Consider the following 27196-nt stretch of genomic DNA (forward strand, 5'->3'; position numbering starts at 1 on the left):
AGGAAAGAATCACCGAACTTAGATATTTTAATGGAATATACCATACCGGGCGTTCTGCAAATTCTTGAAAGAGAATTATTTTTTTTTGGAGGAGCTAAGAAAGTTTCTTAAAAGCTGTTAAATTATGGAAATCAATTAATTTCCGATTCAAATTCAAGTCAAATATGAATCAACTCAAAGCATGTTATAACGTTCTATTTTCACTGGTACGAGATCTTGCCAGTTTTTAATACTATTGCACTCTAGGACTATGCCCCGAAAATACTTTTAATCGGGATGTCAACCGAAAAATTCAATTAGTTTAGCCTCAAAGTCTAAAAGTCAGGGTTTTAGGGTTTGAATCACTTGAAATGTCTGTAACTTTCTTAAGCTCACTGTGATGATTTCTTGAAAATGTTCTGCATTAGTAAAAACGTTAAATACAGAAATTGTCCGTACCGTCGACCGATAACTTTTTGTAAAATTGATTTTTGATTTATTTTTGAAGAGAAAGGGTGCTATAATGTTTGTTAAACTTTGTCATGCTTACGAAACTCACGAATAACAATTGCGGAAAAGTATGTCACCATTTCGAAACAAGTGTGGAAAATAATAAGTGTTCTCGTGTGGATTGTCGCCCAAACTCTCGTTGTTGTTTGAAATTCCCATCCAGAATTTCCATCATGGTTGAAATTGCCAAAAATTTCCGTCGTGGTTGAAATTCCCAATGAATTTCCATCCGCTCTCCGCCGGTATCTTCGTTGTTGAAATTCACACTAGAAATTCCATCGTTATCGTCAGAATGTTGTTGTGTATTTGCCATCGTTTTGTGTAGAAACGCCATCGTTGTCAGAACTCTCGTTGATATTGTAACTTGGCCATCGCGTCCGATTCAACCGTTGTGTATCGACTCGACTATTGTGTACCATCGTGTACAAACTCGACCACCGCGTACCAACTCGACCACCGCGTACCAACTCGAACATCGTATATCGATTCGACCATTACGGAATTTGCCTCGTTGTTGAAATTCACACCAGAATTTCCGTCACTTTAATCGTCTTTTTCCAATCATTGAGAAAAATTGTTCTCATGTCCATTGCCATTGTCATCGTTGTCCAAATTCTTGTGAAATTCTCCATAGTTTGTCAGACTTATACCTCTTTTGGACTGACCATCATTGATTAAACTATCACTGACTACATTCGTTATGGATTTCTATTCACTCGTTAATTCTCACAAAAATTTGCAACTATTTCACTTTATTCGAAAATAACGTTAAACGAATACTCTTGGCATCAATTGAGCTTTAGGCCTCAGTTGAGGCTGAGCCTTTGGTTGAGCCCCTATGTGGAGTTACATAAGGTGTCATCAGGTAAAAGAAAGAACAAACTTCCAAGCAATAGGTCTTTATTACTGCGACGACTCTTAAGAACTAAATACACTGGTTTAACATAGTCTTTTATATCATTCAATTGTACACCATTTACATGGAAGTGCAATTCACATATTACGTTTACGTTGCGTTTTACTGTTTATCAAATATGTTTCTTCATGTTATATAATAAACAAAAAGTGTTGCTTCTTGTTTATTTCCTCGTAATAACAGTGTCATCGTGAAATTGTTACTTGCATAACTATGTTTCTAGGCCGTTACCACACTCGTATATTTTGACACTGGCGGAAAATGGTCAGAAATAACTCACTCATCAACATTGATACCAACATCACAATCTGTTGTTGTCAATTGGAAATAGTTATTTATCTAACAATTCAACAACTGTGCAATATACTTTAACACACATTGTACAGGGTTTACTGTCACCAGTGCGAGAAAAATTTTCTCTCACTCTACTCCGCCGTGAAAACGTGGAACCATATGACATTTGAAACAGGCGAGTAATAGTATGTTGTGTTACAAGTATTGTAATGTTGATTTTTTCAGCACTAGACCCAAGAAAATTGGGTCGTGTGCTGAAAAAATCTCATTACAATACGTGTAACACATCATGCTTTGTGTCAACCGAGAATTGAAATAGACAAGAGCACACAAAATCATAACTTTCATTGTAAACAATCACTCTTCAAATTTTATCGATCACATTGCTTTGCATTTTCTCAAACGAATGCTGTAAGAACTCATACAAATTCCATATCAACACTGCTTTGAGTGTTGTAATATCACATCAAACGGGTGCTGGAATAAGTCACTTTACAACACTAAAATGAGTGCTGAAAAGAGTCGTATTTCAATTCTCGGTGGCACAAAAGTTGATTTCCGTCACTGAATGGCGAAAAAAGATTTTTTTTTCGTTCAGGCGGACCAAAAACGTTACATTCTCTCCCCAGATAGAAAGCCAAATCAACAACTATTTTCTCATATTTTCTTTCACTTTTCGTTCCGGTGACATCACTTCTCGTTTCCAGTGACATTAGTTTTCGTTCTCATCGAGGTTCCCATTCACGTCACTTTGTGAGTATTGCTAAGGATTTCATACAATTGTTATGAATAAAACGAAATTTGATATTAAAGTAGATTGCTTCCTAGTTATCACGCAAATATGAGTGAGTGAAATACCGCGGTGTTAATTGTTCGGAATGTGAGTTTTTGGTCAGTCTGAATGAAAAATAGTATGTCTCGGAACAAAAAGGTTTGACCCAATTGGTGAAAACATCCGAGGATGGAGCGGAGCGCACCGGAGTTTTTTGTTCCTAGTAACAAGGTATACTATTTCTGAGGCACCGTCTATATGACTGTTCTTTTTTTCAACAGCCAACTGTATTCTTGAGATTACAACATTTCTATTTTGTTCGTATATAAGAATTAAGAGTTCTTTTTCACTTTAACAAATGCCTTTCTTTCTTACAAATACAGGTTCAAGTGAATCAAATATCTTATAGTGTGCGAAATATTTACCGAATTAAGAAAATTCGGTTTTTCTTTCGATGATCACAAAACGACACAAAACAATTTTTGTCTCCATAGCAGATATATGCACAAGTATAATAGGAGCATTGGAAAACGTTGCAAAATCGTCTGAGAACTTATATATGTTCTTTTTGCGTTGTTATTTCTTTCCCATTTTTTTTGCGTTAGTTAAAAATAATTACATTCTCTTGGCCATTATTTTTTCTTGTCGCGTTGTTCTTTTGAGTTATATGAAATAAATTCGGTGTCCTCTCAGACGAAGAAAAGCTATATGTTACACAAAAGGAAAAATTAAGCGTCACATACATCGCATTTTAATCACTTTGATTACCCACGAACACATAAAACATTTCTTCATACGCCCCAACTCAGACGTTGGAGCTCTGGGCTATGCAGCGCAAAATTTTCTTCAATTTGATTTACAAATTTCGACAGGTCAGTATTGTACTCAGCACTTAAAAGCCAATAAATTTACATTTTATGCAAAGCGGAAGGGAGGGCCATCATAGTGTGTTATGTTATAGGAACCCATGAAGAGATGTCACAAATTAATGAAAATTGAGAGCGTCATCAGTTAAATAAGAACAGTAATTGTTGGTGCTGCAACTATGTTGCATTGAAAGAGCTCGAGTCAGAGTCACCTGAAAGTAGTGCCCCGTTTGTTTTTGTGGATTTGCATTACCTTCTCTGTCTATACGTACATAATAATTCATTCTTACATTGTCTATGTCGCCTGATTACTTTTTTATGCAATTGATCAATGATCATGAACTTAAGGTTTCACACCGAATTAATCGACCTGCATAATTTACAAAAGTTATTTCTGAAGTAAATCTAAAAAAATCGAAGGGACTATTTGCACCCGGGTGCAAATAGCCTATACACACTATTTTCATCTGGATAAGTGAGTTTCTCTACAGAAGTAACGATAATCTTCCTTGTACAAACTGGCCTAACAAATTGAATGATACGTCAGACTTCATCCGTGAAACTTGAATCTTCCTTGCACAAACTGGTCTAGAAAATCGGTGTTTCGACAGAAGAAACTTGAATCTTGTTTGTACAAACTTAAATCTTCATTGTACAGACTGGCCTAAAAACAATTTGCACCCGGCTGCAAATAGCATCGACCAAAAAAAATTGTTGTCCGAAATGGTTAGGAATAACTTGATCTATAAATTCGATGTATGCCTTGTTGTTCTCATAAAATAGTATAAAACATTACAATCAATGCATACCAACTCGAATAAAATCTGTCAATGTTTCGAATTTCCATGTTAACATTCTTGTGCACACATGCCACAAATAGATTACAAAATACAATTTTTCAATTGGAGCTTATTGTAAAAAGCTTTTGATGTATCAAATTACGGTGTTTCGTCAGAGCAGGTGAATTTAAATAATAATGGCGTTTTCGTGTTCGAAAACAGCTCTACAACACTTCTTAAATTTTAAAATTTATTTCACGTACCACAATACTACGCACGCCAGGTAACACACTAAAATATTTAGTTAAATTTTCATAAACCGTGTGATGAATCTTATGTCGCACTGCTGAAAGCTATTTTACAAATCTTTGTGACTACGAAAGCTATCAATCGGAATTGATGAAAACGCCATGCGTGTGTAAGATACACAAATCCTATGTACCACCGGCCTAATTTTCTAATTTCTTATAGAAAATCGTTCTTTACCCGTAATTTCGATCCTTTCAATTGTACCACGATTTCGCAATTGACTCATTTTAATAATTAATGCGATTCGAAGACGTGACCACCTTCGTGTGAACAGTGTAAGTACACGTACAACATCACTGATGATATGACTAGATAAGTGTTCATAAAAACCCTAATGAAATCACTAAAACACAACGAACACTTCCAAATTATGGCTCAAAATTAATTTACATTTCTCTCAGTGATGGGCATTTTGTTCATATAGCGGTAGGTAAACCATGTTGTGAGAAAGGGTGATGATGCATAAACAATTCATATCACATATGTGTGTGCCATCTAATTCAAATTTAAACGTACGGTCGGTGGGAGAATTTGTTTACAAACTATTTAAATTTTTACCACACGCGTGAATTTTCACACCGCAAGCAAACGGTTTGAATCGTAAATTTTCTCAATATAACCGTTAATAGTCCTTCGATACAAGGGTCTTTGAAGAATAATTTTTCTCGGAATCAGAGACTTTTTACAAACCGGTACGAGATGGCTCTGTGGCTATCCAATAAAATGAGGCTTCGATTTCCGTGTCGAACAGTGAATTACATCACATTGGTAACATCCTGAATCACTCATATAATTTCATTACCGAAATTTGCATAAACTGATCGGTTTTCTCAGAGCATAGAGCCTACACATAAATCTATTTTTTATTGAAACCTAACGAGGGATTCTTTTGAATTTCGACTGACCGAAATCGGTGCTATTTATTCCGGAACTTTTTTATATATGTCTAGTTAGGACTTAGTGCCTAGGCCCCAAAACCAGTCTCAGATATTTTTGATCTTCCATACCTGGTTGGTTGTAAGTGGCCAAAAGTCGAAAAATGGGGTTTCGTAGTCCGGATTTCATTTCTGTAAGGTGGTGAGGACACGGGCGTGTATGGGTTCGTTGGAAAGCCGATTTCGGTCAGTCGAAATTCAAAAGAATCCCTCAACACATTAGCTAGAAAAACACCTTACTTAGAGAGGCAAATTTGTACGGAAGACCTGACTAAAAAAAATTGATTCGGGTACGAATGCGATCATCAGCGATCCCTATAACAAACTTAAAGATAAAACCTGATGCATCAAACCGTTAATGACACGATAATAAATAATTACACTCGCTGTTCGCACTGTTGTTGTAGCCATCGGCAAGCATTTTCCAAAATTTCAAATCATTTTCAAATAAAATCGCCAACGGTTAATTTATTTCCCATCTAAAATGTGCAACTAGTCCGTAAAATTTAAAATTATTTATTACAGCACGGATATATGGGGAGGCTTAGCTCCGACTTCATAGTTCTATTTCTATACTTAAGCCCATCTAACTATATTTATCCTGCTATGTAGGCAGATACGATTATATTAAAATTCAGTCAGCCATAAATTAATGATTTAGCCTCCGCCACAACATTGTACCCCGTCATACAACGACTCTGTGTGCCATTTATATATATAAATAGAGGTTTAGAGAATTTTCGTATTAAAATAAAAATATTTTTTTCTCTCCTTTAATACAACATTTTATGGATTTTGTAACTGAAATGGTTGAATAGACCGAGCCACTATGTGTGTGTGTGTTGTATTTTATATTTTCATGTATTGTATACCACGTAGTACAATAAGTGTGTATATATCGAACAGCAGAATACTTTATGTATGACGTGCTGGTGAAAATACCAAATCCTTACTCCTGGTATCGGTTCTATATCGGAATATAGTATAAACAAACCTAGTGAGGGGAGTCTCTCTCTCTAGGTGTATATAGGTATCTATGTGTATAGAGTAAAATGCCCTTTGAAGTAGTCCAATGAAACGATTTACGAGTTTAATATAGACCTCGCGCGTCCTTTACTAAAAACATATGTGACCTGGATGCTATTATGTTGGGTGTATTTTCCGAACTAAATTAAATTTTATTTGTGTATTTTCATTGAACATTTTTTGTTTTCGGTTTAGGAAGGTGAATCGGTTCAAAAATTTTTTAGTTTATCGCTTAAAATAGAATTCGTCATCTAAATTTAAATCCATTTATTGATAGACTCGGGGTGTACACACACGCTTTTATGAGGGAAAGATATTAACGATCAGCTTACCCTACGTGGTATATACTAAAAAAAAATCTTACACGCTCTACATCCATTCATATCCGTCTATAACCATATTTCCCTAACGAACACAAACTGTAAAATGTTTCGAATGCGGCCGATCAAAAGCATGAAAACTGAATCGGAATATTTTTATTTATTTTTTACTTATGACAGACAGGAAGTTGTAACCCAGGCAAAAATAGCACGAACTACTCGATGCATAATACATATTATTAAGATGACGAGAGGAAAACAAGAACAACAAAGGAAAATATTCGGTGCACAAGAATGTTGAATTTAAAATTGATAATGCGTCGCTCCAAGTGAAACGACTGGCGTTGTTTTATGTTGCATAACTTCTAAAACGTTGAGTTCCAGTAAACTTTTTTCTTTGCACATAGTTTTTCGAAAAATGAAAATTTTGAGTTTGTAACGTTGATAGACACTGGTAGGTGTAACAGTCAAGTATAAGAAAATGTTGAGCATGGCTTTCTTCACAAACGGCGAATGTATGGGCAATGTATAGTCGTGTAACAGTATCATTACATCTTCTACTTCTTTTGCTAAAGTGACGTTTAGGGTGAGCGTACCGGTCTCCGGACATGCACCTGGACATAGTTCCCGCCGGATATATTACCAAATCTTTCACTTCACAATTTTTAGCATAATCTTGGTATTAGAAGAGAACACTAACAGAACACTGTTCTAAAAGATTTCCTTTAATACAAACACAACGTTTACTGCTCCTTCTGCTTTTTTCACCACTTTCAAAGTCTTAAGATTTAAGGAGACTATCACCCGTACTGGGCGACAGAATGCCTGAGACTGATGTTCATGTCCTTACAGATTGTTTTTTAGCATCACCAAAATGAGGGTTTGCCTCATCTGTGAAAGTCTGTGAAGTTCCTCTAATAGCAGAAGTGATGCCATGAAGTAGGATAACGGATCTAACAAATCGAATCTAGGGAGACTTACTGAATTGAAAGTGGGAATTCCCACTAGACAAAATACAAGTTTTGAACCACAGACGTTAATGTACTGCTCTCTAAAGCTTTAAAAGTTTAAAAGTATGTTTTGGGAACGTCGTAGTCTTCAATCCAGCATCTCTTAAAAACATAATGGAAAACCAATTTTTCTTTCTAAAATATCGTTTTTATCTGCCTCCCCACCCATAATGCAAACGTCGTTCATGAACACGCCCAAAAATCAATTTCTTTCATCCCATTAATCTAATACGTTGCATTCGATAAAATGCTTGGCAAATACACCAGCAAAGTAAGTCAATACAAGAAAAAATATTTATCTTTGCCCCAAGCGAAAATTTTCAATTTAACATTTGAATCAGAGCCCAATACTGCCAGAACGATTAAATTTTCGCTTTTTATTCAATTTTTATGAAAATACATTTCCTTATCGCTTCAAGAAAATAAATCCGAACGGTTCGATCTAATTATTAAATTTTAAGCACACCAAATTTACAGAATCGACAGAACGAACGTAATTTTTGTCATTGCCATCTCAAATTGAAAATTATTCTTTGAGTCAATACGGTTTGTTGTTTGTCAAACATACCATTTTCTATATAAATATCTACCTGTTGTTGTCGAAGCAGGTTTATTGTATAATTGTGAATATGCCATCCGTCTCCCCCCATCCATCCATTTCTCCACTTTCGTATACACGCACCGGGCTTGATAGAAATTTCCTCTTCGTGAACTTCGCAATATTACATTTTGTTACTTAATTGAATTCACTGCCGATGGAGATTTATGCACCACCTGCTCTTTGAATATTTTTTCCCAAAAACAATTCTCATAACTTTCTTGTTACTTAATATTGTCTTCAATAAAAAGCAAATAAAAACAAACTTTCCCTATCGCTTTTCTGAAAGCAGCATTATTAACGCAAATACAATGTTATCGTCACATCATTATTGTAGATTGTGTCGAAACAATCCGTATCACTAATATTCACATCATCGTCGAATCCTTATATCTCTATATAGGTAGAGCTACTCATATTATATATGTAGTAACACTATATTGTAGTATAACAAACAACCCCATAACTTCACCAAATTATCTACTAAATCAAAAAAAAGGAGAGAAGAGAAAAAAAAACTTATCCTCCCCTTTTTTCGCACAACACGCAATTACGATGAGTTCGATGAAATTGCTTGCTTCTATCACTTTCAATCATAACACTTTTCTTTTCGAACTAAGCTATCCAAACACACGTGAGTTGATTTTGGGATGTATACCCGCTTAACTGTGCAGGTTGGCAAATATCAACCTTTTACTTACACGCAGGAAAATTCTGCGATAAAAGGATTAATCGTTTAAATTGAAAAATCTGACAATTTGGATAATGAATTCAAAGAGATTATAGTTCATTTTTAGCCCCGTACGAAGTACTGGGGGCTTATAAGATTAATATGCCGTTTGTAACACGTCGAATTGGAAGCAGACAGTAAGGGCAAAGCATTTGGTTATGTTCATAGATGACGAATCCGCAATAAAAAAAATGTCCGTCCGTCCGTCCGTCCGTCCGTCCGTCCGTGACCCCTCTAGCTTGAGCAAATCACAACCTTTTTTCAAAATTCTTTTTTTCCCCGATTGGTATCGACAAAAGTAAGGTCAAGTTCGAAAATGGACATGGTAGGGTCGGCCCTTCCAGAGCTAAGGCCCTATAGGTGTTTTTCAGTCTTTCGACGATATCTACCGAAATACGCACGCAATAGCTGCTTGTGATATATCAAATAAAAGGTATTGACGAGTAGAACAAAGTTGCTGAACATTGTTTTTGTGTAGGATGCAACGCGAGCTTGTTGGAAGGGCTCAAAGGTCGTTACTCGGCCCTAAGTGTTTTTTCCACATAAATCGAGTAAATCTCATCTGATTTTGCCAGATTTAGTTTTTTATGGAAGGTAATTGAATACCGAAAAGAACGTGTCGAAAAAAGTTTCAAATTTGGGCCCTTGGACTAAGGCCGCTACTCGGCCCTAAGTGTTTTTTGCTCATAAATCGAGTAAATCTCATCCGATTTTGCTAGATTTTGTTTTATTTGAGAGATAATTGAATGCCGAATAGAATGATGGCAAAAAAAGTTTCAAATTTGGGCCCTTTGGACTAAGGCCGCTACTCAGCCCTAAGTGTTTTTTGCACATAAATCGAGTAAATCTCATCCGATTTTGCTAGATTTAGTTTTTTATGGAAGGTAATTGAATACCGAAAAGAACGTGGCGAAAAAAGTTTCAAATTTGGGCCCTCGGACTAAGGCCGGTACTCGGCCCTAAGTGTTTTTTGCTCATAAATCGAGTAAATCTCATCCGATTTTGCTAGATTTTGTTTTATTTAAGAGATAATTGAATGCCGAATAGAATGATGGCAAAAAAAGTTTCAAATTTGGGCCCTTGGACTAAGACCGCTAGTCGGCCCTAAGTGTTTTTTGCACATAAATCGAGTAAATCTCATCCGATTTTGCTAGATTTAGTTTTTTATGGAAGGTAATTGAATACCGAAAAGAACGTGGCGAAAAAAGTTTCAAATTTGGGCCCTTGGACTAAGGCCGCTACTCGGCCCTAAGTGTTTTTTGCTCATAAATCGAGTAAATCTCATCCGATTTTGCTAGATTTTGTTTTATTTGAGAGATAATTGAATGCCGAATAGAATGATGGCAAAAAAAGTTTCAAATTTGGGCCCTTTGGACTAAGGCCGCTACTCAGCCATAAGTGTTTTTTGCACATAAATCGAGTAAATCTCATCCGATTTTGCTAGATTTAGTTTTTTATGGAAGGTAATTGAATACCGAAAAGAACGTGGCGAAAAAAGTTTCAAATTTGGGCCCTTGGACTAAGGCCGGTACTCGGCCCTAAGTGTTTTTTGCTCATAAATCGAGTAAATCTCATCCGATTTTGCTAGATTTTGTTTTATTTAAGAGATAATTGAATGCCGAATAGAATGATGGCAAAAAAAGTTTCAAATTTGGGCCCTTGGACTAAGACCGCTAGTCGGCCCTAAGTGTTTTTTGCACATAAATCGAGTAAATCTCATCCGATTTTGCTAGATTTAGTTTTTTATGGAAGGTAATTGAATACCGAAAAGAACGTGGCGAAAAAAGTTTCAAATTTGGGCCCTTGGACTAAGGCCGCTACTCGGCCCTAAGTGTTTTTTGCACATAAATCGAGTAAATCTCATCCGATTTTGCTAGTTTTTGTTTCATTTGAGAGATAATTGAATACCCAATAGAAAGTTGGCAAAAAATTTTGGGTTTCTAAAATAATATCGTAAATTGTTGGTTTTATTTGAGAGGTACTTCGTACGGGCTTTCGTAATTGCGCTATGCGCAATTTTAAAAATGAACACTTTCAGTAAATTTGACCATGATCAACTTCACTTGCATTTTGGTAACAGACGCATTAGAGGGTTGTAGGCGTATTAGGGTTCCGGGCGTATTACGGCTACGGACGTATTATGGTTACGGACGAAATAGGATTACGGGTCGTACGGGGCTAAGTCGCAGCAAACGCTCCGACTGTTCTGATGCCTTGTTTGTATTATGTTACAAATTAATGTGTGGCAACATATTTTTAATAATTCTCTAAATCTTAACGTTGACTGTATATACCGCTTAAAATTATATGAACATTTACCACTGCCTGGTGAGACGTGATAAATGCTGACAATTTTTGTACTCCGTTAGCATTTGCATTGCACTTATAGTTTCCCAGGATCGAAACAGTGGTCTGTGCTTGGAGATATTCGTTCTGCGAATGTCTTCAGCATATGGTAGGCAACTTTGTAACCATCACAAAAACTTTGTGGAGGTTGCAGGACGAAGTTCGTCTTTTTTTTTACTCAGCTTTCACATGCAAGCAAAGACTGCTGTGAAGATTTTGTTATGATCACAAATATCTCGTAATGATTACCAAGTTCTTGTAATGATTGCAAATAATGTGTAATAATCACAAATACAAGGATCAGTACTCACCAAGAAATTGTAATAGTATTTTTTATGACTGAACAGTCCTGTGGTTTGGTACGTAGAATGCTTGCTTCATAAGCAAGAGGTCCACAGTTCAAATCTTGTTGGGCGCATAAAATAAAAATTTTATTTCCAAATTCTCATTAATATCTTCATGCATAAAAATTATTCCGACACCTTTCGGTGAAAGTCCGAAGCAATATAGCATCTAAATAATAAAATTGTAATAGTATATTTCTCCCGAGGTTCCAGGTTGTGTATTTGATAAGTGGGGTGTTACAGCCCGACGCGAAGGGGAAGTTGTGAAATAACAACTTGGAACCTCGTAAGTACAATGCTTTACGTGATTAGGCAAAATAAATGAAAATGAAACATGCCGTAACACGTCAAATTAACTAACTCGAATGTTAGTAATCATTACGAATACATAGAAAAATTACCGATTTCACTGTTGAATTAATTTTTAGTAGGAACTACCAAAAACTTTGAAAAATCAACAGAATAGCATTGTTCATTCCAAATCAACCCTGCAGTTTGGTAGGACCTACACATATTTTCGTAGGACCTACAGAGTTTCATTTTCAGTGTTAACTAGGGTTATTTCGTGCCGGGATATTTAGTCACACACCGTCAAAATTATAGCCAGACCTTTATATTGAAGTCGTTTTTAAGTTTAAACTACTAAAATTGAGCTCGTTGTGATAAAAGGCTATACTTCTATTGAATTCAGGGATGTCAGCCTGAATATCATTATATGAAAAGACGCACAGGGCGCGAAAAGAAAATATTTAGCCCAAATTACATATAGGAATTTTAACTGAATAGCGAGTTTCATCTTCTTCAGGTACTCATTGAATCAAAGAAAAATTATTGTGGCTGTCGGACGATACGAATATCTATGAACATTTCAAAACATGTGTTGAGGCACGTGTCGGGTAGGGTTCCATTACCTCAATGGATTCACACGAACGTTATTCGCTTGATTAATGGTGTTTTAGAAGCCATAGAAGTTAATACGAATAGGCAATAAAAGGTATAGTCATGCGTTGATGAGTAAACTAATTTTTACACATGTTAAGCTTTGGAATCGTTCTTAAAGTTCTTAAAGTTCATGCGAGCGAAAGATGGATAAAAATGTGATAGAAAAAGATGCAAATAGTCGTGGAATACTTTGTAAAACTTTGTCCCACACGATATGTAGGAGGCTTTTTCAAACCATTGTGGCCAATCACAGTTTCAGATCCCACAAACGAGTTCCATCCATATCCCATATTTTTCTCGGTGTTCAACTTTAAAAATAATGGTGAAAGGACTGGCGTGGAGACAACAACACACACAAAAAATATTTGCCATAGATGACACATGACTTTTTCGGCTAACACTTAATATATTTGGGTGTAAAACATATGCTTTCTCAACTATCTGCATGGCCGAACCATCGTCATCGCAAAGCAGTGTTTCTTATGAGCATTGCCACTCTGTGATGTGATTGAACGAAAGTCAACCAAAGAAGACGAAAAAAAGGAGCCAAGAGAATTTGTCTTTCTATCGTTTATATATATATATATATATATATATATATATATATATATGTGGGCCGTGGATTGGAGTGTGTAAATGTTGCCTCACTCAATAAAAATGTCAGTAGCAACAAATTATATGAAAACATATAATACACGCAATGTGTAAAAGGATATTGACGGGGTGTTTATCGTTTGTTCAGCGAGTATGCGGTAAAGAAAGGTACATACGATGACACGAAATGTGACATGTGGTACGACCTGAATACCGTTACGGTTTTTTTCTCTGTTTAAGATAGTAATTACCTGTGTGCTGAGGTCAGTTCGGTGAGTGATAAATAATGTAACTTTTTAATGACAGGTAGACAAATAGCAGCAAAAAAACACATACTCAACACTTGGGAGATGTATGAACGAAAATTGTATTTTCTTGTTGATATCAGAAGATACGTGGAAAGTGTAACGGCGGGAGGTTGTTTGATACACCAAATCAAATCCAAATTATAATGTAGCATGTAAAATGGTATTACAAGTTGGTATATCGTCAAAAGTTTATTATGCAATTCTGACACAATTTACATTTACTCGACTAGGTATTATGTGAAAATCATTGCTGTCGACTATATAATTCGGGAAGTTTAATTCTTTGAAATGTGTTGGAAAAAACTTCTGAATGTTCACCTAAGACCCAGCATTTATATAGAAATTCGGGGCACTAATTTCGTAATGTAAATATTTTTTCTTAAAATTGCTTGAGAAATATACTTAGTAAATGACATAAAAGCAATACAAACTTTGCTGAAACGAAGGCTTCTTTTCGACATGTGTATATGTCGTCTTCGCCTTGGGCTCGGATATAAACTTTGCGATTTACAACTATCATAATATTGTTTCCAAAATATTGAATTACGTATCAGGAACCAATGTAATCTGGTTTGTTCTTTGTGTCTTATGCGAAAGTTAGATGTCACCAAGAAATTCACGTAATTTCAAAGAAATTCATCATTTCAAACTGCTGTGAAATGGTCAAGTTTCGCATGGTGCAGGCGATAAAAAAAAAATTCTTTTCGATTTCTTTCCGAAAATTAAGCTCAGTCGGATCCTCCATAATTTCACTTTGAAATTTGAAAACCTGCCAGATCAAGTTTATCCTAACAACAAATCGATTTTCAACCAACCCACCTACTTTTGGAAAATTGATTTGCTAGCTATAAATTTCCAAAACTTCTCGATATGATTCAAAATTTGTCAAAAAAATACTTTTTACCAAAATTTGGATAATCTTAGGATATACTTAGGATACTAAGGATATACATTGATCAGAAATGATCACCCTAACTGATTAAATCTAGAAAATCTAGGATATACTTAACCAATTTTCCAACGACTTTTAGGCACTGAGTAACAACAATTTCATTTACCCATTGTCTCGCCACTGACTTTTCTACGAGGCAATTAAATTTATTTTCCAGAGGCAGAGGCTCCATAAGCTGAAAAATAGCTGGAGCAAATTTATGCTTATATTTCACTACCTCTAATATGTAAGGAGCAGTGATTTAAGTAAAGAGCCTGAATTGACCTGACCTTGCTGAGGATTGTGACTTTTACCTCTTTATTATTTGATATGTTCACTGAAGCCACTGAAGAAATTCTACAATTTGTTACACCTTTTCCGAGGTGCATGTCGCCAGCCCCCCGATGCATGAACTGTATTCCTACTCGTACATTTCGCTACTTCATCTAATATGTTAATTGTGCGTTAGCTTAGCTGACTGTATAGGCAATAACACTGTCCTATCATATTATAACATAACTTCTTCTGCGAAAAGTGGTGCCGGCAAATTATTGATGGTGTACGATTCTAGTGTGAATGTACGTAACACAAATGAGCGAAAAGGGGAACATGACTTCAGTTTGTTAAATAAATAATGGCAATCGTCGAGTACTGTATTCATAACGGTTATTTAATGATTAAGAGCCGTTAGGGTAATAAAACCATCGGATCGAACTACACAAAAAACAGACAAACAGTTTTATATTTACGCTCGCAGCTGTACTGCATTTTTAGGCTTCTGATAGATTTCGGACTATAAATGACCGATTTCATAAAACAAAACAAAAAAATCTTTTTTTAAATGATCCATTCAAACTTAAAATTTATATTTGTGCAAATAACTTTTTATTGCTAGTCGTATTTGGAAATATTTTTGTTTGTTTATTTATCCACAACTGTTTGCGAATGCCAATTTATGTATGATTTCACGTTCATAAACACATGGGTGCTAATAAAATCAATTCATGTTGGAGACTCTGTCAAACTGTTTGCCGTTGTCACCACATCATGTGGTCCACATGCACTTACTGTAGAAAACAGTGGCGTTGGCTGCTGGTATAGAGTTTGCAACGCGAAATGAGACTAGTATTATAGACTACTGTGAAAATCGGTTTTTGTCTTTGATGGATGTCGCTTATTTCCCACTGCGTTTAGGAAAAACATTGTTCCTAACTTCGTCAAAAACACGTCGAAAACGTCAACGTAAGTTTACTTTTCAACACTGAGTTCGAGAAATGTTTATTTATGACAGCAAGTGCTTGAGACACTAAATATGCGACTGCATGCCAAGTTTGCAATACACTTTGCATATCTAATGAAGTACTATGCTCCGAGATTCATATGTTTGATGCAACAGAGCCTTTCTTACACTAGGTCGGTGTTTGTAACCATAAAATAGCATTGAATGTGATTTTCGCATCGATACTAGAGTACCTAGTTTTGAAAGTCCTACCTGAAAGTGCTTGCGATATTTGTGCACCTAATTAACCACGTAGAAGTCCCCGGTAGAAGGCGGTAAATTCAAACTATGCATTAAACATACTTCGCGTATCACACAAATCCTTTTACCATACAGAATGTCGCAAAAGAATCGTGTTTGCGAAAAACTCGCATTTCGTTTGAAATGAACAAGTATTTATGCAACCTTTCAGCAAAACTGCAGACATTTATTATTTCATTTGTTTAATTTGACTTTTTTTTATTAAACTGAATGGTGAAAAGTGATCAAAAGGAATTTTTGCTTTCAACTTTGCATTTAAAATTTATTTCGGATTCGAAAATTAAAATAAAAGAATTGCACAGAAACCACACTAATAATACAATCCTTTACAGTGGGAAATACAGCGCAAAAGTGCAATTTTTATACTCCAGCTGGTGTAAACAACAAATGTGTGTTTGTCGACTAGCTATAGTTTTATTTGTGGCAAAAAAATGGTAAAACGTGGGTATTTCAACTTATTTCACTCTGTGCCATTAATTCTACATAAAATGTTTCATTTAAACAAAAAAGTTTCACATACGCAAAAGCTATTTGAACATATTTTTTTTGTAACACTTAATGCAAATATAGTAAATTACTCCTAATCAATTTAGAAGCTCCTTATAAAGCTGTATATCAACAGAGTAGACGCCAAAATGTTCGATTTTCTAGCTTTTCTCATAGATACAATTTAATATAATATGTCAAGCGAAGACGTGAGCGAAGCGAACGATTTTTCTCGAATTTTTGTCTCCTATTAAAAAAATTAGAATGTAGCACCTTGCGTGTAAACTTCATTAAATGAGTCCATATCCACCTTATTTGACATAATTTGTAACTTTATTTCGGTTAAAATTGGAAATAAAAAACTGCCTCAAAAATCTTTCGAGTAGGTCGACTTACCCACATATTTGACATCGTGAAGAATACAAGCCAGATATCGAATAGGGCAAGTATGGTATTTTTGGAAAGGTCTCAGGCTATGAGATATAGTATATATGAAAGAGTGATATATACGACAAAGTTGAATATTCGTGGAACAAACAACCTGTGTTGGTAGTACCGAATTTGAGCTAGTTAACTGTCAAAATGTATGAGACTTTGTAGCTCCTACAGCGCTTCAGCGCATCGCTACACCATCGTCTCATACAATTTTGACAGCTAACTAGCTCAAATTCGGTACTACCAACACATAAAATTTTAGCCTATGTTTTTCTTCTACATGTCGTATATATCTCTCATTCATAAATGGATATAGTAGCAACTGAAGCTATACCCAGCAGTGCATGAGCTAGACATGACCAGAAAGCTTCCCGATGGTGAAAAAATCAGTGAAAGTTTTCCACATTCACAAAGTAAAAATGTTGACGGACGGTTCGACTTGCTTCATACGCAAGAGGTCTCGGGTTCGAATCTCATTAGAGCGCGTACAACAAAAATTTTATTTCCAAATTTCAATTTGGTTTTTCATTCTTTGTACTCTTCAATTTCAAAAATTAGTCTAACGATCGGTGTGTCCGAAGCAATACAACATCCAGAATAAAAAATGTTAAATTTCTCATTAGTGCATATATTGTTCGGTAGACCAGAGACAACCAGTACATAGCAATTAATTTCATTTTTCGTCGAACTTTCCATTAAAAAATCTCAGGATTTTTGAAAAAATTGAAAAATCTCTCCCAATTTTTTAATATGTTAAATGGGATGTGCTAGCCTTCATTTTAAGCCAATAAAATCAATAAAAATTGGGGTGCTCATTGACAAAACTATAAAATTGGACTTTGATGTCTCACTCTGACTCACAGCTACAGCCTTTCGACCCGACGATACTTTAATTAGAATCGTCTGTCAATTCTCTACAAACTACCATTAGATCAAAACCGGCTGGGTCGTTTCATTTCGGGGTAAAATTTTCTGAAAATGTCATGATTTTAAAATTTTCAAATTTTCTTAGAGTCGGTGAGGTCGTTTTAAAATAAAATCTTCTACGAAATGATCACCTTGAAATTCCCTATCAATAGCACCATAAACGCCCGGAAACAAAAATGGTGTGGCCGATTAAAAAAAATATTTCTAGTAAAATAAAACCGAATTTTATGGTCTTGTTTGATCAGATTATAGGTTAGGTTTGTAACCTAAAACGTGAACTCACCGCCAGTAGCAAAACTAAAAAATTCAACCGAGTGTGATCACATTGCCCATTTTACATACCGCATGTGTTAAAAAGTCCCAATTGAATTATAAAAAAAAGTTTCAAATTATTTATCAAAAATTTAAATATTTTTTATCCAAGTTAACTGGATTTTTCCATTTCCAGATGGCTGTTTTACGCGAAACCAAAATCAATTGCGTAAATAACAGGCTATACTGCGAAATATCGAAACCAATGTACCCAACATTTAACCGGGAATTTTCTGTCCTCTGTAATATGTTTTTCCATATAAAACAAGACTTGATGTCCGTTCGTAAAACTGTAATTATATTATTTCACTGTGACAGTCGACCCGCTAAAAATGGGTTAGTTATTGAATAAAGTGCATCAATTTGCGAATTTTAAAATCGCGGCACTGAAACAACCAACAACGTCTGAATTTTTGTCCATTTACGTAAATGGTTTTTCATCCAATAATATTGACAGTTTTTTTTTGTGGACAACGAAAATTTAGTTATAACTAGGATGGGATATAGTTTTTTCCGCATCTATTTGTAATTTTTCAAGCTCATTGGCCAGTCTGTTGCAATCAAATTGAAACGATGGAATTTCGCATGTACAATGTGTTGTCAACTCAACCTCGGCTTCGCCTCGGGTGGACAACTTTGACATCTTTTGCGTAAAATGTTTCTTAAGGCACATGTTACGAAAAGAACAATTGAGCTCCAGTTACTGCTGTCTTTAGTATGTTAAAACGAGTGAGACAGAACATTTTATTTCAAACACAGCAGCTTAGGTTGAACACTAACAGATTTAATTATTGCAACTTAATTCCAATGCAATCTTCGTGTGTTGCGTTAATGGAAAAAATGCGGGAACCCTTGTACAAATCTGATGTAAAATTTAGAAACTAGAAAATCTTAGGAAAATTTGATTTCTTTGAGGAAGGAGGAACGAGACTACAAAAAAGATTTTTTACTTTTCCACTTTAACCCTACAGCGACCCAAAGTGTCGCTTCATCTTTCTGTTGATTCTCAATTAAGGTTCGAAACTGGTCCGATTCATGTAAAATAACTTAATCGCTTAAAAGAGATGTTATTTTACCTACGATCGAATTTAATACAATTTTTAGTGAACCGCACTAGCTTAAACATATCGACTCATATAGACTTTGTAAACTTTGTGTTGACCGATCATTTTGAACCTGAAGTTGACCTGCTTCGATATGTACTACAAATCACACTAAACTCGATCTGTTCCCACATATCATGAACAAAAGCGATTGAGGTCATTTTGCATGGCCTGCATTGAGCCTGGTCCAGAAACTATTTTCGGGATTTTTTCTAAATTTTTTCCAAAATTTTCCCAAAAATATTTGCCTAGGAAAACGTACGAAAATATGGGGAAATGTGTTTCGCACATTTAGGCGGTTATTTAGACGATTTGAGGCAGCCGTGTTTTATAGATGTAGGATTAGGCCTGCTCTGACTCCGGGGAATGTGGGATAGTTTAGAAAAATAGTTTAGGCATTCAGAGCAGGCCTAATGTAGGATATATGTGAACAAAAAAGGAATCATTACTCAAGAAAAATATGTGGAAGATGGAAGAATTGTTCTTATTAAAATATATTTCACGAGGTCAATTAACGCACGAAAACGAGACTTTTCATTTTTATCCTGAGGGAGTCGAAAGAAGTTCTTGAAACATGAAAAATACAGCTTTCGACGTATGTAGCATGTAAATACTATTTAGTAAAATTCTCCAGTATTTGTACGCATAATTACAGTTTCTTTTTTCTCTAATTTCAGTGCATCGACATTCAGCTTGTCGTATGGAAGAACCGGAGTCAATTGCAATTGTATAATCTTCGTTCTAATAAATTTTAAAAGTCAACCATCCGTAAAATCAGTTGATATTCAAAATTCGTAAAAGAAGTGATGCCCGGACGGGTTTCAGTGTTGGTAAACGGTTTTGTGAAGATGAATAAAATAAACCGCGGTGTTGTCGATAAAAATGCAATGAGAATTTCAGTGTAACTCGACGACCAAAGAAAATGATCAAAGTGTTTTGTATTCTATTTGAACACCAAAAAAGTTCTTTAATTTTTCATTATAATTTTAATTAGCTAGAGAAACAAAAACCCTACCGTCGAAGTGAATGTGTGTTGCTTATTTCTGTAGACGGAAGCCTTATTGAAAAAAGTGAATAGTCGGTAACAATTTGGTGCCCATACTGAATACCAGCCATTTTGTAAGGCGCTCCAATGCGCTGGTCACAAATAGTTTTGTATAAGGAAAACCAAAGCAGAAATTCACATTTCAAAATGGTACCACCTTAAGTTGGAAATGAAACCCAAAAATGAAATTGTAAAAATGGTTTGAATATTGTGCTCTAGTGTCCATTTCGTAAAAGCGCGATTCAACACACATAAACCGCAACATCTTCACCAAACATACAACACCAATAATAATGAATAATGTAACTGAATACTATTGGGATATTTCACAGTTGTTTACGCTCGACAATAAATCATTTTACAACACAACGGACGACTTGTACTTTATCGAAAAAAATTGCTGTACAACCACCACTGAACCGAACTTTTCGAAATACCTGGAAGCATTGCCAAATGATCGCATTGGACTGTTGGCATTTTTATTCCTATTTTCATTTGCGACCGTCTTCGGTAACTCGTTGGTGATATTGGCAGTTATTCGGGAACGATATCTTCACACCTCGACCAATTTGTTTGTGACCAGCTTAGCGGTAGCTGATTGTCTAGTCGGATTGGTTGTTATGCCATTTTCAGCATTATACGAAGTATTAGAAAATACATGGTTTTTCGGAACGGATTGGTGTGATATATGGCGGTCGTTAGATGTTTTATTCAGCACAGGTGAATTGTGATTGTAGTTTGGATTTTCCCAAAAATTGTTTCTTGAAAAATTTGAGAAAATGTGGGAAAATAGGCCCTGCTAATGTCCCTTCTTTACTAAAACTCAGACGCTACATCAAACAGAGCACGCCTATGTTTGACTCATTGTGTTGTAATATTCCTCACTCACTTTTGATTTATATGTTTAGAGATCTCATCAATAGTATTTCACGGCTAACAACAAGTGTAGTCTTCATCACCAGCAAAACTCTTTGAGGAAAGTTAATTGCTTAATTGATATTTCGCCTAAATGTAGGCTAGGCAAATGCACACAAACTCATTGTATTTGGGTTACGTCATATGAGTCATTCAGTGAAGCCACCAAATACTCTGCAACTACCCAATCTTAAGAAGCTTGAGTTAACTTTAAGATGTTACCAATGCTAGAAGAATTCCATTTGGAATTATCGTTTTTTAGGCTAGTACGTAAGGACTTGAAGGCTAACCAGGGTGAAAGTGAGTATCCCTAATAACCTCTTTCGGTTTTAATTTATAAATTTGTCGAGTTATAAGTGGAGCGTTAGATGTGATTTCCAATTCTTCTTCTAAGGTCTGGTTGGATAATTTAGATTATTTTTAAAAATCCTCAAGACTTTACTGAAAAATTATTTTACTGACCGAAGATCACATGCCCTTCATACAGATGCCTCTACAAGCTCAATACAATAAATCTAACACAATGGTTTATTGTCAATGAGTAAGACATTTTTCTCAAGTGTAGCACTTTTTTTGCAGTTTCCCAGGGGGTATTGTTACGATTCGAACATTAAATAATTTTCATCGCATAAATCTCATGACATGAGTTCGTAATTTAATTTCCTTGAAATTGTTTACACCACCAAATTAGCGCACATTAATTTATCATTCTAACCACCGAATCACGAAATAACATAATGACTCTTCAACTTTCAGCGTCTATTTTGAATTTATGTGTAATTTCATTGGATCGATATTGGGCGATAACGGACCCATTTTCTTATCCAATGCGGATGACGAGAAAGAAAGCCGCAGCTCTCATCGGCGTCGTGTGGGTATGTTCTGGTGCTATAAGTTTTCCGGCTATCGTTTGGTGGCGCGCCGCCAGAGAAGGTGACATGCCCGCATACAAGTGTACATTTACAGAGCACTTAGGATATTTAGTCTTCTCGTCGACAATATCATTTTATCTTCCTCTACTCGTTATGGTGTTCACTTATTGTCGCATCTACCGGGCAGCGGTTGTGCAAACGCGATCTCTGAAACTCGGAACGAAACAAGTGCTAATGGCTTCAGGTGAATTACAATTAACATTACGCATACATCGTGGTGGTACCACAAGAGAAGGCCACCATCATCATCATTCGGCAACGGCAACATCCACACCAGAAGATCCCGAAGAAGAACCATTATCGGCCTTGCACAACAACGGATTGGCTGTAGCAAGGCATCGGCATATGGGGAAAAATTTCTCACTTTCAAGAAAGCTCGCAAAATTTGCAAAAGAGAAAAAGGCGGCAAAAACTTTAGGCATCGTGATGGGTGTTTTCATAATTTGTTGGCTTCCATTTTTTGTTGTGAATTTATTGTCGGGATTTTGTATACAGTGTATAGAACATGAAGAAATTGTATCGGCTGTCGTTACGTGGCTGGGATGGATAAATTCGAGTATGAATCCAGTAATATATGCTTGTTGGAGTCGAGATTTCAGAAGGTAAGAATAGTTTTTTGTTCACGATAACACGTAGTCTCTTTCCCCTAATATTAAAAATATCAGGGAGTGTAGCATTACTAATTATTGCCAGACACACATGTTCAAATCATAAGTTTTTAGTCATTAAAGCTCTGAATTTCACAATACGATTTTTACAACATTTAGTAAGAGCTGCCTAAGTATTACACAACTCAGTGTTTGTCTGGAGGAATAAATTAGTAGATTACGTCCTTTCGTTAAGCGTGAATATGTTACATGTTTAGGGCGTCGAATTTAACATGTACACTACGTTTCTGTGTGAAAATCTGGTTATTAACGAGGGGGACGCTCGTACCTTGAGCCGAAAAACCAAACCAAATTTTGGAGGTTGAAGTAACGTATCACTTAGACGCACAATGCGTTGAGTAAATGACTATTACTACCCTAGGGCTGTCAGTGATTATATATGGGTATGTGTGGTAAGACTAACATTATGCATCACCTCGAAGAGGAAGTTTGGGTTTATCTTTGCATCGACACATAATAGTAGATTATGCACCTCTGTCTAAAATGGTTATTTTGGAAGTTATGTACCGAGCCGAAATCGTCAATAGAAACATCTATGACTGCCGAGAGCAGATAAAAAGATCGAGATAAACAAATTTGCCTTAGAGGCATCGAGATTATCGTTCTCGGCAGATAAAATCCATAACTCGGGATAAAAGTCTCGTTTTCATGTGTTAATTGACCTCGACTAGGTATGGAAATGACTATTTTGTTTTTCAGATGGTGTGTTAAGTTGTGTATATAACTTGGGACAAATATGAAAATTCTCATTTTCGTGAGATAATTGATCTCCTCGAATGACCAAGTATATCATCAATGAAATTAACAAAACCTTCTAGTTACAAATAAAGGTAAACACGAGAAGAACCGTAAATACTATTTAGAAACATCGGAACTCATCCTTTTAATTTGTAAAAAAAACAATTTCTCAACTCAATGTTTAACCGGTTGAAACAACATGCTCGAAACTAATGAAAAAGTCGAATATCTCTGCATTCCAGTGAAGCTACACTCATTATATTCCGTTTAGGGAAAACCTGCATTATTTTTGGAAATAATGAAGTCTGTCTCTACACGTGTCGGATCTCTAGGTACTATTCCAGTGAGATTCACGAATTTACATGTGTTCAATAACTGAGATTAACAAAAAACAAATGCAAATCCCATAAAGCAGTCTCGTCAAGCATTTTCGTCACGACCCCGATACTAACGTGACGCGATTGTTTTCCCAAATCGTCTGGCGGCTTCTTCGTTGCCAACATATTTGTACATACAACCAGTATTAGGCATTGCTGCAAAGCTGATTGTGATTTTATTGTCGAAAAATCGAAAATTCCATTACGCTGGTAAGAAAATAGAAGAAAAATCGTTGAATTAACTGACCCGAATGGAAATCAGCTCGCTCTAGAATTGACTTAAGGTCAAATTTCGTATTATTCGTACGTTTTATTCGGATAATATATAGAGAGTTAAATAAGAACTAGCATGTGACGATGTGTATGCAATTCCTATTTAAAGCAGCAATGCAGTAGTAGAAGCACTATTTTAGAACATAAAACACACAGAGAAGGTTAAAACTACTGTATATGTACTTATACAATTGTGTTATAGCCGAATGCCAGTTTCAAGTTGTGTGTAGTATGAAAAGAAATAATTGAACTGAACGCATTTGTTCGATATGCAATGCACACGGTTTCCATTTTTATATTTGTTCGCCGCCAAAGTCACGACATTCACTAGTATATTCCTCCTTACTCAATATCAAAAGCAATATAATAAAAATCTTAAGTTTATATTGTTATTAAAGTGCATGCGCTCGACATACAAAAATCAAATTAAATATTCAAAACGGTTTGCCACTCTCGAAACCGAATGCAAATTACAATTATTTCACTTAAACAATTTGTGGCGCAAAACGGGGGTAAAGCGAGAAATAAAATTATTATTGCAACTTTGTTTAACGAATATGTGTAGCGTAGGGCATGTGGTGAAAGTTACAAACGCTCTCGGTCCCGTCGTCACATTTTTTATGCGTATCCAGAAAAGTAACTTTTTGAAAAATTTGTTAATTGAATGGTAGTTCCATTGAACCATTATATATGTAACAAAGACTAAAAAGCTACTGTAATTTTAATGAACTAACCAATTTTCATAATTACAGTCATAGGCAGTGAAATTTCCGCTTGAATTTGCTTCAGCTGATTTTCAGCTGATCCACACATACAATCAACATTTTGTTTGTTGAAAAACAGCTGAAACAAATTCATGCTGAAATTTCACTGCCTCTATCTGTAGTAGTGTGCTACGAAATACAAATTTTGGAGGAAATCCAATGGCCATTCAGTCGTATTCAGTAATACTAGTAATTTTAGGCAGTACTGCACTGGGTATTGGTTATCAAAAGTTATACCATGTATGTATGCAAAAAATGGAAAAAACCGCAAAAAATTAAAATGTCAAAAAAAATTGTCACAATAACCAAGTATGGCCAGTCCAAACCAAACCGGTTTTTTGCCCCATGCGAAAGTTGGCCATTACATGGTAGTTTATCACCTCCTAAAAAGATCCATTACCCATTTGGAACCCAAATGAATGAATAGATCGAGTAACCTTAGAAAGGGTTGAAAACATATAGATACGGTGTTCTGTCCTCAGAACAATCACTCTCTAATAAACGTTCAAAGCGTGAACATCGGGGATGTCCGGATTGGAATCTGTGAAATTCCAACAGATTATGGACAAAAAACCTAAATACACTGAATTCTGCTTTATAAATCATTTATTTTAAACAACTTTGTGATACTCGCAAACTTGTGTGTTTTTGTCACTGGGATAAACTGGGATAAACAAACGCGCCACTTATCGAAAAGACAGTACCGAATCCTTTTCCTCAAAAAACACACTTGTGAGTACGCTTGCAGTGAAGAATGTTAATGAATTATTTCCACAGCATTCAATGTAATGTACTATTTCCAAAATGATTGTAGAAACATGTTTTGATTTGATGGTGTTGAGGAGTTTCGCGCCGCGTCATTCACAATAACCCACAAATTGACATCTTCCTTATACAAAATGTGTCATTTCGTCAATTATTGTGAATGATGCGGCGCAAACTTCCTAGCAGCCAATTCTAAATCAAACGTTTTCAATGAAATGCAAAAATAGATGACGAATTGACAATGGAAGCTCATAAGTTTAGATTTATAGTTGAAAAAAATTTCAATCCTAATTTTCTCTTTGCACACATTGTAGAATAGGATTATGGAGAGTACGATAGTAGTTTGAAATCCGCATGGAATCATTCACCTCTAGGCCGCATAAGGTCTGGGTCCGTATACCTCAGGTTAGGTTTATTCGAAAATAGAAATATGCAACATAAGCACAGTTCACAATATCATTTTATATGCAATTCACCTGAGTGCAAATAATCTCAGTTCCATTGCAGATTTACTAGCCTCAATACAAATAGCACAACAATACCCATCCCACGTGTGTATCCGTATAAAAATTAATGTACCGTATCTGAATATGTATCCGAGATTCCGAGAAGTCGTGGTTTGATTGCTATATATATATATATGTGTGCGTGATGCCATGAAATTTAACATCCCCTCCGAAACATTTTCGTCATGAATGGGTATTTAATGCTTAAAAAGCAACTGCAACTTAAAGTCTCACATTTTAGCTTTCCAATGACACCACACTTTATTAAGTTTAAGAAACGTCTCGTTTTCACCGTTCTACTTGTGCCAAAGTCCATCCAATCAGATTTTGCCAACGAAACACAGCAAGTTTATACAACAGCGCAACATATATGTCACTTTTTTCTTGTCTTATTATTGCTGCTATATAAGACAGGTTAAAAATACTCAAACCTGTAATAAAAATTGTCAATTATAATTTTCTTTGCAAAATCCGAGTAGATGAACTTTTATTTGAAATTTCACGTTGAAAAATTAATTTTTCTCCAATTATTCTCATATCATTGGAAAGCTGAGATGTCAAACTTTAAGAAAATGTTTCGGAGGAGGTGTGTCAACTGTCGACAAGTATAGGGGTAAGCAACGCACCAGCATTTGCGTATCTTGTTTGCATATACAACAATCTGACAGTGAGTGTGTATCATTATCATACATTCGACTTAACGGTATTTTTTTTGGCATATCTTTTAGCATATCTTTTCAAAAAAAATTTTGGGTTCCAAAAATTATTTTTGTTTCCAAAAAAAAGTTTTGTAAGTATATAAAGAATTTTGGTTTTCAAAAAAAAGTTTTGATTAAGTATATAAGGAGTTTGGTTGAAGAAAAAGTAACTAAAAAATAGGTACATGTCGCTGGCACCGCCA

The 27196-nt window shown here is 35.5% G+C and overlaps 1 protein-coding gene across 1 annotated transcript in view; it reads left to right on the forward strand.

Moving 5' to 3' along the window:
• The window catches only part of LOC119068246 (dopamine receptor 2), a 92015-nt gene that overhangs the window by 41571 nt on the left and 23248 nt on the right, over positions 1–27196 (forward strand). The window contains exons 2-3 of the mRNA XM_037171777.1: positions 19990–21077; positions 22029–22806. Of these exons, the coding sequence (XP_037027672.1) occupies positions 20651–21077; positions 22029–22806 (1205 nt within the window). The 5' untranslated portion in view covers positions 19990–20650. The remainder of the gene's footprint in view (positions 1–19989; positions 21078–22028; positions 22807–27196) is intronic.

The sequence above is a fragment of the Bradysia coprophila genome (genome assembly GCF_014529535.1).
Source record: "Bradysia coprophila strain Holo2 chromosome X unlocalized genomic scaffold, BU_Bcop_v1 contig_173, whole genome shotgun sequence".
In the NCBI taxonomy this organism is placed as follows: domain Eukaryota; kingdom Metazoa; phylum Arthropoda; class Insecta; order Diptera; family Sciaridae; genus Bradysia; species Bradysia coprophila.